Here is a 13,106-nt window from a genome sequence, read left to right as displayed (position 1 = left end):
AAAAATAGTGTTGTCAGCATATAACACATGAGAGATCGAGGTGCCATTGTTTGGAATATTGACCCCATGAAACAAAGAGCGATCACATGTGGATTTCATGGCAACACTTAAACCTTCCGTAGTGACAATGAAAAGAAAAAGTGATAGATGATCTCTTTGACGAACTCCCCTAGTAATAGGAAATTATTTAGTAGCCGTTCCGTTGATGATAACAGAAGCTTTAGAGGACGAGAGAAATCCCTTGATCTACTGCATCCAAATATCGTCAAAACCTATTTGCCTCATAACTGAAAACAAGTACTTCCAATTTATACAATCAAAAGCCATGTCAAAGTCCACCTTGAGGAGGAACATCTTATTTCTTGTTTTTTTTTCGCCCAAGAACGTAGTTGATTAATAATTATTGGACCATTACGGATACATCGACCTCTAATAAACGTTATTTGAATTTCGTCAATCAACGTCCTGATAACACTCTTTAATATGGAGGTGAGGATCTTAGAGATAATCTTATAAACACTTCCAATTAAACTTATGAGCCGAAAGTCATGAAGCAAGAGTTGGCCTTTTGTTTTGTGCAAGAGAAGACAAGTTACTCCCTTAGATAAACAACCAAAAGCTTCAAAGTGCTTCAGAAACCTCATTATGCCGCCCTGAATAAGAGGCCAAAAATGTTTGAAGAAGTTGAAAGTAAACCCGTCGGGGCCCGATGCCTTTTCACTTCCGCAGTTCCAAATGGTCTCTTTGACTTCACTTAGCTCAAAAGGAGCCTCTAAGAAACACCTGTTTGCAACAGAGAGAACTTGAAATATAGACGTAGTAAAATAAGGACGATCATAACAGTATTCCTGAAATTTAAGTCCAAAAATTCGTCAAACTTTTGTCTTGATAGCCGAATCATCAGTAACCTAGTTTCCATTAACCATAAGCCCATGCAAATTGTCTTTTGTTGCTTTTTATCTTTAACGTGTTATGAAAAAATCTGAGTTTTCATCGCCATCACACATCCATTTTATTTTTATTTTCCACTCCAAGTCTAATTTCGCCATCTTCTTTAATTTAAGGGTTTTTTTTCTTTCGCTTAGAATCCCTAAAATTGTTGTTTGCAGTAAAAAAAAAATTGTTATGTGAGAATAGCTCCCTTGATTTAAGCAAGTGGAATAACAGAAAAAATATCTTTTTTCACTTCCATTGAACATGAAATGAAAATTAACGTGAGGTTATTGATTTTTTATAAAATCAAAATTTTCTGACCTTTTAAAAAACTTTTTTTTTCTACACTAAAAAATTAGTAATATTTACCAAAACACTTTTCTAACTTATTAAGCTTTTAAAAACCATAGATTAATAAGTGATTTTAAAAATAACTCCCACACACACCCCTAATTTAAGTAAGTGGAATAACGGAAACAACAATTACCGAGCCTTTCTCGTTTTCGTCAATAATAAAAAATAAAGCTGAAGGCTGTGAAGAATCCAACTGGAATTTATGCAGAGCGCTCTATCTTTCTCTCTCTTGAACTCTAAAGATTTTGGGTAAGAGTTACTGTAGCTGATCGCCATTGCCGTTACAGTGCCATTTAAACCCTAAAACGCTTCAATCAACAAATAAGGTCGTCATCATCTCCTTCTTAGGTTTGTATCTAATGTTATTTTATGTATCTTACAATGATTCAACAGTTGCATAAACTTCATATCTTCGTACGATCGATTCTTATTGCCTATTACCACCGTTTGCTTTGGAGATTGTGCGTTCTTATTAGATCATTTGGAGTTTGATTTTCACTAGGTTTAGTAGCAGAACGAGGTGCATTTTTATTTTATATTGAAGTTGCATGTATATAGGCTAAATCGATATATTTAATTATTTGTGTCGTTAATGAGATTCGCTAATTGATTTGTTTAGTTTGGCGGCGCAATTCCAAAATGGGATCTGTGTCCATATTGATTATTTTATTCTTTTTTTTCAATGCGTAACTTGAATTTGAGCTTCTTCACTCGATCTTACTTTTTGCACATTTTGGTGTCATTTCTTGGACTGTTTAAGGGCATTCTTATTGACTAGCAGCAGCCCTTCTAGCTGCTACTCTTTTTCATGTACTCCTAGGTGAGGTGATGCTCGTTTTTCTGTTTTCAGTTTTTTCCATTTCTCTGTTTGTTGATCCATTCTTGGACTTGTTTAGATTTCCTAGGTCAGTTTCAGCTGGGTTTTTCATTTTTTGGGGAATGGGTTTTCACATTGATGCTATGTCCATGCTACTTTTTGGGAGGAGGAGGGGACAAGATATGCAACGCCATTACCTTTCACTTTTTATGAGCACCAAGTGTTTGAAAAGAGTTCCCCACTGAGAGCATAGTGGTAATAAGTAGTAGTACCAATGCATTGCACACTTGTATCTTCACAGTTGATTACAATATGCTACCTAAAATAAGTTAATTATATGGTTATGAACACCGAGCAATTGTATTAACAAAATATAGTTATCTACTAATTACTACACTAATCTTAGATTAAAACCAAACTAAGAATGGGAAGCACCACTCAACCAAAATACTACAAATCAAGATACTCTTGATTGCATAGTATATAACATATCACTAAATCAAGACCTCTGCAATTTCCATTTTCCTCTCATTTCTTTTCTTTATGAGTTATTAGGCAACTATGCATTTAGTGCAATTTGCATACAATGATATTTTCAAATTTCAACCCACTCTAATGTTCTTAATCAGCTCTTTTCTTGCAGGAGCTATAATTTTGTAGAGCCACTAAGTTCTTCATTTGTAAATTTGTAACATTGGCTTCACTTACACTGTATTGAAGTATCAAGTTGTCTTTTGGACATTGTGGAAAGAAGATGGCTATTGAGAGTAGTAACAAACAAGAAACACGCGCTCTGACTCCATTAAGAGTCCTACGTGGCGTGTTCTGTTTACTAATCTTGCTTTCAACAGCATTCGTGATATTGGTCTTCTGTGGTTTCTTCACAGCTGTGATCCTAAGATTTTTCAGCATACATTACAGCAGAAAAGCAACAGCGTTTTTCTTTGGAAGCTGGCTAGCTTTATGGCCTTTTTTATTTGAGAAAATAAACAAAACTAAAGTAATCTTTTCTGGAGAAACTCTTCCAGAAAGAGAGGAGAGAGTCTTGATCATTGCCAACCACAGAACTGAAGTTGACTGGATGTATTTATGGGATCTCGCCTTGCGAAAAGGGCGTTTAGGGTATATTAAATATGTCCTCAAGAGCAGTTTAATGAAGCTCCCTGTATTTGGTTGGGCTTTTCACATTTTGGAGTTCATTTCAGTGGAGAGAAAATGGGAAGTTGATGAGTCAACCATGCGACACATGCTTTCATCTTTTAAAAATCATCAAGATCCTCTCTGGCTTGCTGTTTTCCCCGAGGGCACCGACTTCACGTAATACAATATTTCATACTTTCTCTTACACATGATACGAGGGCATTCACGTCTTTTTCACAAAGTTACAAAATTTTGTCCCATTGACATCAGTCCCAGTCAGTCCACTACATGCCAAACACAGTACAACCTGATATATCCCATCACATCAATGACTAATATATATATATATTTATTATAGTGAACAGAAGTGCATTCGGAGCCAAAAATATGCATCTGAAAACGGGCTGCCTATCTTACACAGTGTCCTACTCCCAAAAACAAAGGGATTTGCTGCCTGCATGGAGGAACTAAGGGACTGTTTGGATGCAGGTATTCTTTATTATAATAATGACTTTAATCTAGTTTTTAAAACACTTTGTTTTGTTTTTGGTATATTCATTATTCATATATTGCAGTTTATGACATCACAATTGGGTACAAAAACCGTTGCCCAACATTCTTAGACAATGCATTTGGGGTGGCTCCTTCAGAAGTTCATATCAATGTGAGGCGTATTGTAGTGAATGATATCCCGGAGTCTGAAGAAAAGATTGGTTGTTGGTTGATGGATACGTTTTCCAAAAAGGATAAATTGCTTTTGGATTTTCAGTCGAGAGGATGTTTTCCTCATCAAGGAACAGAAGGGGAGATTGCTGGTGTCTCATGCCTGATGAATGCTGTTGGGGTAATCATCTTGACCTTCATCTGTATTTTCATAACCTTTTTTTCATCTGTTTGGTTTAAAGTATACATATCGTTAGTGTGTGCATATTTAGGGTCAGCTACGTATTTTAATATCCGCCCTTCGCCCGTTTTTAATTGGTGAAAGGGTCTGTTTTATGTTTTATGTTTTATGTATGCAATAGACAAATAGTTGGAAGAGATATATATAACCATAAGCCTACAAGGTATGAAGAAAGGTGTACTAGACTTGAAAGCTTTGTTTAGTGTAATTTTATTGATTTCCATCTTTCCATTATTTGAATAGAATGGATGATGTTTGGTTGTTTTGTTGACCAAAAGGGAATGATGATGATGATGATACAATGTTCTTATATTCTATAATCACTAAGCTTTTGATTTGATTTTAGTCATGACTAAGTTACATTTTATTAAAATCATTCATACAATCTACATTTGGGTGTATAGATCATGAAATATTCTCGTATTTTGCATAATGGCATCTGTGGAAGGCTTTTAATTTTGTGAAATTACTTTTTTGTAATAATCTAGAATAGCTTTACACGTTCCAGAGAGTCTATTGTGGAATCTTTTGTTTAAAGATTTTAATGGTTAGATCATGCAGTTTCATGGGAATGAAATCACAATTTTTAGGCTTAATATCTTTCATCTTGAAGCACCGTTGCTTCAATAAAAAATGAAATCACAAAATAAGAAAGATAGAAAACACTTTTTAGTGAAGGGGTGGGGAGGTAGTTAATGGGGTTTTGGGAGTATATGTCGTTAGGAATGATGTATTTTTTTATTTTTTTATTTTTTTTTTATTTATTTATTTATAGATTTTGTCTTGGTTACTTACGTGGTAAGAAAATTAGTGTAATATATAAAAGTAGTGATATAAGGCCATGCTACAAGCTTCCTCTACACAATGAATCATGAATCAGTGATGCTTTTGAGCCAGTGTATTTTGACTATTTTCAATAGCAAATATATATATATATATATATATATATATATATATATATATATATATATATATATATATATATATATATATATATATATATATATATATAAGGAAAAGTGAATATACCCTTAAGGGTATATAAGCTTAGGTACCCAAACTCATAATAATACGTCGTTTTGTTTGATATATTCATTATAATATTGTTAAATTTCAATCATTAACTTGATTTATATTCAATATTTTTAAATTTTCACTATAATCTGCTTTTTTACATCACATCTATTTGTCGAACACTTACTAGGCTATATATATTATTATTGAAAATGATAATTATATAAGAGGAAGATAAATATGAAATTTATAAGAATCTTTGAAGTAATTCAATTTAGAAGTTGAAATATAAGAACATTGGACAATTACAATGTTATATACATTTCAGTTATATACATTTTAATAAAATATTCATCAACATTATAATCCGTCTTCTAATTATATTGAATGGATATATAAATCATTGTCACCTTAATCTTGTGGTTGTGACTCAATTTATATTTAATAAAACACTCTTTCCTCTCTTTCTTTCTCTCTCTCTCTCTCTCTCTATATATATATATATATATATATATATATATATATATATATATATATATATATATATATATATATATTACGCAGTGACGATAAACAATTATTTTAGCAAATAATTTTCTTATGGAGAAATAACTATTAGTTTTTATGTATAAAAAAGTTTATCATTTTTAAGTAAATTATTTATATTTAGACCTTATATTTATATTGTTTGTATATACATTTGATGCAATTTGATTAACATGGGTGTCTAGTTTAAAAAATATAAATTAATTTATATACATGAATCTTGTATTTTAAAATTATCATTTTGCTCCAATTAAATTTCTTAATAACCTTTCTTAATTCAAAGGTTTAAACTCTTGACAAGTATTAATGATTTATTTATGTATAAATGATTTGTACAAAAAACTTTGTAACTTATACCTTTTAAAATCAAGAGATGACTAATATGCTTTATATATATATATATATATATATATATATATATATATATATATATATATATATATATATATATATATATAATTCTTAACAATTGAGAAGTTTGAATTTATAAAAAAAATTAGAAAAATATTGAATTATATAAAATTAAAGTGTTTTTTCTTTTTTAAATTTAAACACATAATTTAGATTAATAAACAAAGGAAACTAATGTGGTTCTAATTTAAATTTTTTGAAATTAGAAGAAAAGTCATTACTAAAATTGATATGCATTTATTATTACATTTATTGCAATTAATATATTTAATTAATTATTATATGAAATTGAATAAAAATGAAAACAACTACACAATATCATGTGGAAAAATTTTAATTAAAAATAACTATAAAATGAGATGTAGAGAAATCAATAAGAGTGTAGAAAAATTTTAATTGAACATATATTTCCATTTTATACCTATGTGTACCTTTTTTTCATACATTATGGATAACAATAACCGAAAAAAGAAGACATGTGAATATGAGTAACGAAATATGAAAATACTGATCTTGTATATGTAAAATATTTCAATCATCTAAAAAATAAAGTAACATTAAGTTAAAAATATATGAGTTTCAAATTAATATGATTTAATATATATGATATATTTTGAAATATGTTATAAAAATTACAAAGTATAAATGTGTAAATTACAAGAATGGTCCGTATGGTTTGGGGTAATTTTCTGATTGTTTTTTTTTTTTTTTTTTTTTTTTTTGTAAATTCAAACGGTCTCTAAAATGTAATATTGTTGTGTGTTTGGTCTCTATCATACGTGAAATGACTGTATTACCCTTATTGATTTATTTACTTTTAAATGTATTTCTTTTTCTTGTTCTTTTTGTTATTTATTATTGTCGGTTTATTAATTTATTTATTGTTAAATGTCCACCCATATAGTTTCTCTTTCCCGAAGTAAGCTACCACTAATATGTCCCCGAAAATAACCACCAACTCTATATTAGACGAAATTACAACCATATTTTCCATCGGAAAAAAAAGATTAAAAAAATCCAAATGAACCGTGATACCATAAATCCATTCAATGTGAAACCACATCCAGAACTCAAAACCAAGAATTCAAACAACAAATGTAAATCAGAAATCAAAACTAGAATCAATGCATTCAAAGAAAAATTGACCCAAATTACATTTCTGACAGATCTGTAGGTAGATGACAGAAGATGATGACTGACGACGATGTTGAAGGAACTGAAGATGTGTGGAGTATTACGGAGGCTCCATTGTGTTTTGATTTATAGGTGGTGTTGGTGGGTTCCGGTGGTTTGACAACGATACATATCGATAGAGTAGATGACGTCTTTCGAGTGCAGATCGCTTGGAGACTTTCAAGTGCAGATTGACGGCTCTTAAAATTTCCAACGACCTTTTCTCTTCTCTCGTTGGACATCAAAATAACAAAACCCCAAATCATTCACATGACTGAACCATCATCCTGGACCACCTAAAGCAACCATCATGAAATCAAAACCCTTGATTTGGTGAAATCTACTGTAGTGGTTGTTGAAAGTGACGATGGTGATGGATTTGAAGGTAGTATCTATGAAGGTGACGATGGCTTGGCTTCATAATTTTTTTGATTTCAAGTTTTAGGATTGACTTATTGGTTTCAGATTTCGACTGATCTCAGGTTTTCTCTAGCTACTTTAAAAAAAGGTAGGGGTGACATTCTAGTGGAGTGAGAGAGTTCGACAACAAGAATTGAAAGAAGATGAGAAGTAGGTTCGTCGGAGTGTCTCGGTGTCTACATAGCTTTATGCGCCAGAAGATAGACGATGGTGGCGAGGGCGTGTCGATGGAGTGAAAGAACAATGAGAGGTTGGGAGGTTTGTGGGAAATTAGATACAAACAAAGAGAGATATATATTCACGTTGGATTGGGAAAGGGGGTGTCCCTATTTGTCTCTTTAATGGTAATTAAAAAAGAAATATTGTAACTCCCTGTTCCGAATCGCTTTCCTAATTCGGTAATGTGGCCTGATGGTAGGTTATCATAAGGCTTAGGGCCTTTATAAGAGAGGTATCTAAACCCGTTTATGTATGGATAATGCAGTTGAGGTGATCCGGGAGCTGGTTGTGTCTTGGAGCCAAAGGGTATATCGGTAAAGTGGCAGTTTGAGCCTTTATGGGTTTTGGGTTTTATTCGGAAGGCTTTAAGGCTTGGGCGCATTGTTAGGAGTGTGGGGCTTCTCATCACCTTTTCGTGGATATAAGGTTCGTTAGAAACGGACCCCGGAGGAGGAAGATATGACACTTTGGAGTAATTGGCAATATTGGTCCTTAATGGAGAAAAATGACAAGAAGATACCATGCATGCAAGGTGGCCTGCGCGGAAGTACGCCCCACGTAAGCTAGGGGTACGTGCAACATAGAGAACCAAATGAACACGTAGGTTAGAGGCATACGCCCAACGTACATTCATAGTCCCTAAATCCTAATTTTTAGGGTTAAGCACTATATAAAGAACATTATGACTCAAACCCTAGCCTCCTTATCAACCTCTCAACCTCAGAAACCCTAGATAGCCTCTCATCCTCCATTCTTGTGTGTTTTTGGTTTGGTGAAGATCTTGGTGGTGTTTAGAGGCTTGAAAGAAGTTGCCACCCTTAATGCTAAATGTGTTCCGATATCAGTAATGTTTCGATCTTTGAAATCCTTTTGTGACCATGCATGAGATATAGCCATTTCCATGGAAGTTAGTTGCTATTTTCCATGTTTGGGTCCATTTGGTGGGTTACAAGCCACCAAGTGATTGAAATAAGACATGGAAGAGGACTTGGATATGTGATTATAGCCTTTGGAATAGAGTATTAAGTGGTTAATGGAAAAGTGGCTTAACAGAGCAGTGTGTTGGGTGTACATGCATGTACATGCAGCGTAAAAGCCATACAACTTTATGCTTAGCGTACAAAGGAGTACGCCCCGCGTACTCAACATATATGGGCTTTGTGTGTTTGGGCCTCGGTTAAGGCCATGCTTTGGACTTTATTTCTTTGGGCCTTAGTGGGCCACGATAAGTCATGTATTTTAGGCTAAGAACATGTTTAGGGTTTACGGTAAGGTCCATTAGATGGGTTGTGTAACACCCCGACTTTCAGGTTTATAACCTTTACATTTTTATTTTCATTTTAAAAGGTCTACTCGACGAGTTGGATGCCTTGACTCCTCGAGTAGGAATGAATTTGGCCGTGTGTTTTAAGTGACCAACTCGACGAGTTGGATCTGGAGGATGAAACCCTAATTTTTCCAAGGTTTTGCACCCTATTTAAAGGATCATTTATCCTTGTAGCCTCCCTTACAGCCCCCTTGGGAGTCCAGAAACCCTAAATCGTTGTTTACTCCTCTTTTGTGTGATTTTAAGCTTGGGAATAAAATCTTGGTGAGAGGAACTTGAAGACCAAGGAGCTTGGAGCAAGGAAAAGTTGTGGACCTGAATTCTACTCCATCTTGGCATTGTTTTGGAGGTAACAAGTCGTTACCTTGGCTTTTCATTAATGTGATCTTCTCCTTGTTGAAGTTTAGGTCCATTTTAGCATGTTAGAGTTTCATTTCAGGTGTTCGCCATGATCTGAAGTTGCAACTTCAGATCTAGGCTTATCTTAGTCTTTAATGTCATAAAGCTTCAGCCTTTAGTAAGTTAGTGCCTCTTTCCTCACTTAGAACCTCATCTTTTGCTTGATTTTGGCCTTTAGTACCTTGCATGCACGTAAAGTTTGCAACTTTATGTGGGAAGTATGCTCTAGGAACTCATATCTGTGATATAGAGCTTTGGGGTGGCTTATAAGCATCTGAATGGAGAAAGGAATGAAGGGACTCGACAAGTTGCATGGCCAACTCGGTGAGTCTGATGAAGATTAGCCTTGAGGGTTTGTGCATGAACTCAGCGAGTCAGCAAGATGACTCGACGATTCAGTTAGTGCTTTCTCGACTGTGAACACGCACAGACTCAATGAGTTGTTTGGAAACTCGGCGAGTCAATTGGAAGGTTTCACGACTTCTCGAGTTATGGAAGGAATCGACGAGTCAGTGAGCTGCACTCGACGAGTTGGGTCAACATGGACTGTTGACCTTGACCGTTGACCTTGACTTTGACCAAGGGTTGACTAGTTTGACTTCTGAGGGTATTTTGGTAAATTAGATTTATGGAAATGGTCTTATGGTAAATATAAGTGGTGGAGTTCGTGGTTGTGGTTCTAGAGTTTGAGCTTATCATTTCATTTCGATAGTTATGAGGTGAGTTATCCTCATTATACTAAGGGGTCGAAGGCACCAATGCCGACCCATTGGATCTGATATCCTAGTAGTTGATGTTATGTTGAGTATGAATTAGTTATGCATGCTAGTTGCTATGCCAGTTGGTAGATCTATAGGACTACCTGTTTTACTATCTGATTATCTGTATGTGCATTAATTATGTTATATGTCGGCATGTTATGAGGGATGGGTTGAGGTTGTAATGCTCTGTGCGGTAGCCAACAAACCCTAGAGTATTCCAGATATGAGCTGAGGGTCGGGCAAGGCATGCCAGACTCATACTGAGGACTCAGGAGTATTCCACATACGAGCTGAGGGTCGGACAAGGCATACCAGACTCGTACTGTGGGCTCAATGGCAAGCCAGATGTGAGCTGAGGGCCTAGAAGGCAAGCCAAACTCACACTGCGGGCCCAGGGGTAATCCAATATGTAAAGCTGTGGACCCATTACATGTTATTTGTATATGTGTTATTTGCTATGTATTGGTATTTTGGGGGAACTCACTAAGTTTTGGGCTTACAGTTTCAGTTTTGGTTTCAGGTAGAGGATCGCGGGAAGGCAAATGCGTGATTGTACAACTCCTCACATTTTATGACTATGTTTCTGGGATACTCTGATATAGAATTGTTTTGAAAACAAATTTGTAATAACTTGTAGCACCTGGTTCCCAGTACGTATTTCTTGTAATTAATAATTCTAAATTCATGCATTTTTGCCTTGGACTCGGCAAGTTGAAGGACCGACTCACCAAGTAGGAGCGGGATGAGACGCGAAGTCTAGGCCTTGGACTCGGCAAGTCGGCTCCCCGACTCGGCGAGTAGGCCCTGTTGGGGCAAAAACCTTAACCCGAGTGTTGGCACCCTATTTAAGCACACTAACTCGGCCTTCCTTGTCCATAACACTTCTAGAGAGCTGTAGTGAGAGACCCTAGCCCCCATATTGTTCTTGTGAGTGATTTTTACTTGGTGAAGGAAGTTTGGAGCTTAGAAGAAGGAGGAGGATGTTGAAGAGTGCAAGGAAGGGAGTAGATCCGAAATCTACACTGTGAGAAGCTTCCATTCAGGTAGAAAAGTTCATACCTTGATCATTAGTTCATTAGATACCATTTTTGTCCCAAATTGGTGGTTTTCAATCCCTAAAACACCAAACTCCATGTGTTTGTGCTTAATTATCCGAAAGGACTTTAGATCTAGACCTTGTGGACGTATTAAAAGCATAAAGTTCATGTGGATGAAGTGATTGAGGTCCCCATTGAGTGTATGACCTCATAAAGAGCTTGGATTTGCCTTTTGAAGCTTGTAGGGCCATGCATGCACGTAACGTTTGCAACTTTATGTGATAAGCATGCTCTAGGAACATAGATATATGGTTTTGAAGCGTTGCATGTCTCAAATTTGGTCTATATGGGAAATGGGTCAAGGGACTCGGCGAGTCCCAAAGTGGAACTCGGCGAGTTGGATGAACAACTCGGCGAGTCCTATGAAGACTGCCTGGTACTCGACGAGTTGTTCTTCAAACTCGGCGAGTCAGATGAACAGTTACTGAGTATGAGGGGTTTAGATGTTGAAGGTCCAACCATTTGTATTTACATGCAGAATTAGCAATCTAACGTGTTGCAATAGTCCCAGAAACCCAAATCCTCATAAGGGATGCTCTGGTGAGGATTTGGAAGCAAGTGGGAGGTCGCTCGTATGGACTCGGCGAGTTGTTCTTGGACTCGGCGAGTCAGATCGCGAGCCGGTTCTATCGTCCCAAGTAGTGAGTTAAGGGTGATTCAGTGAGTGGGAAGAGGGGTTGTAGAGTAGGACCGGGTTAGTGGGAGAAGGACTCGACGAGTCAGTACCATGACTCGACGAGTCCCGTCAACTGAAAGTTGGCTTTGACCAAGGAGTTGACCTTGGACCAGGGGTGGGTTAGTCATCTGACCTAAGGGTGTGAATGAGTGGCGAATCTATGTTTATGATTTATAGCCGGAGGATTATCGATTCAGCAGTCAGGCGCTTAGCAAGCAGGCTTTCAGCAGCTACTTTTCGAGGTGAGTTACCTTCTAGTAGTGGTGGGTCTAAAGCCATAATGTCGGCCCATTAGTAGGAGGCGTATGATAGATGATTGTCTTTGTGATATCATCTAGGTTGGTTACTACCTGATATGTTATATGCTAGCATGATATGTTGTATGTGATGGTAGTAGAGTTCGGTTGTTAGGACCGAAGGGTAGTTTAGGCACCCCATATATGTCTGATAATATGCTTATGTTATGTTATATGTGATAGTAGTAGTAGGGGTGAAATAGTCCCCGAGGTTCGGTTGTTAGGACCGAAGGGTAGTCAGCACCCCAAAATGGCTTGACATGGGTAGGTCGGCACCCCAGAATGGCCGTACGGGTAGGTCGGCACCCCAGAATGGTCGTACCGGGTAGGTCGGGCACCCCGAAAATGCCTGGCAGTTTGTATGTGTTATGATTGTATGGTATGTGGTACGATGGGGGGACTCACTAAGCTTCGTGCTTACAGTTTTCAGTTTTGGTTTCAGGTACCTCTTCAGCGAAGGGGAAGGAGTCGGCTTGGTAGTGGCACATCATACACACACACTTTGGATTTCCGCATTATGAGATGTTTGGGATTGTACTCTGACATTATTATTATTATTTTCTTGTTTTGGGTTTTCAGATACGTAATATGTTTTATGAAATGATATGATCGGATGATG

General features: G+C 36.1%; 1 protein-coding gene across 6 annotated transcripts; it reads left to right on the top strand.

Annotated features, from left to right (window-relative positions):
• The first annotated feature begins 1,413 nt into the window (after window positions 1–1,413).
• LPAT5 (lysophosphatidyl acyltransferase 5) lies at window positions 1,414–13,106 on the top strand. 6 transcript variants are annotated; one of them, XR_013682175.1, is made up of 6 exons: window positions 1,416–1,635; window positions 2,748–3,421; window positions 3,603–3,733; window positions 3,820–4,088; window positions 7,286–9,607; window positions 10,939–11,107. XR_013682175.1 is itself a non-coding variant. In XM_078995499.1 (5 exons), the coding sequence occupies exons 2-5, from the start codon at window positions 2,859–2,861 to the stop codon at window positions 13,089–13,091; spliced, it is 1,125 nt and encodes a 374-aa protein (XP_078851625.1). In that variant the 5' UTR covers window positions 1,414–1,613; window positions 2,748–2,858; the 3' UTR covers window positions 13,092–13,106. The 6 variants fall into 6 exon arrangements, 5 of the variants coding, with proteins under 5 accessions (XP_078851625.1, XP_078851624.1, XP_078851626.1 ...); XM_078995499.1 differs by lacking the exons at window positions 7,286–9,607; window positions 10,939–11,107 and adding an exon at window positions 12,930–13,106 and having other exon boundaries at window positions 1,414–1,613; XM_078995498.1 differs by lacking the exons at window positions 7,286–9,607; window positions 10,939–11,107 and adding an exon at window positions 12,930–13,106 and having other exon boundaries at window positions 1,414–1,635.

Source organism: Lactuca saligna, chromosome 5 (assembly GCF_052625555.1).
Source record: "Lactuca saligna cultivar CGN05327 chromosome 5, ASM5262555v1, whole genome shotgun sequence".
Classification (NCBI taxonomy): Eukaryota; Viridiplantae; Streptophyta; class Magnoliopsida; order Asterales; family Asteraceae; genus Lactuca; species Lactuca saligna.
The sequence above is the reverse complement of the archived record's forward strand: the minus strand, read 5'-3'. Positions and strand labels throughout refer to the sequence as shown.

What these genes read in the sequence shown, in the direction of transcription:
- LPAT5 (XM_078995499.1), top strand. Translation starts at nt 2,859, where the DNA reads ATGGCTATTGAGAGTAGTAACAAACAAGAAACACGCGCTCTGACTCCA. An exon ending in CCCGAGGGCACCGACTTCAC is followed by an intron (nt 3,422 to 3,602) that starts GTAATACAATAT and finishes TATTTATTATAG; the next exon opens with TGAACAGAAGTGCATTCGGA. An exon ending in GCCTGATGAATGCTGTTGGG is followed by an intron (nt 4,089 to 12,929) that starts GTAATCATCTTG and finishes TTTTGGTTTCAG; the next exon opens with GTACCTCTTCAGCGAAGGGG.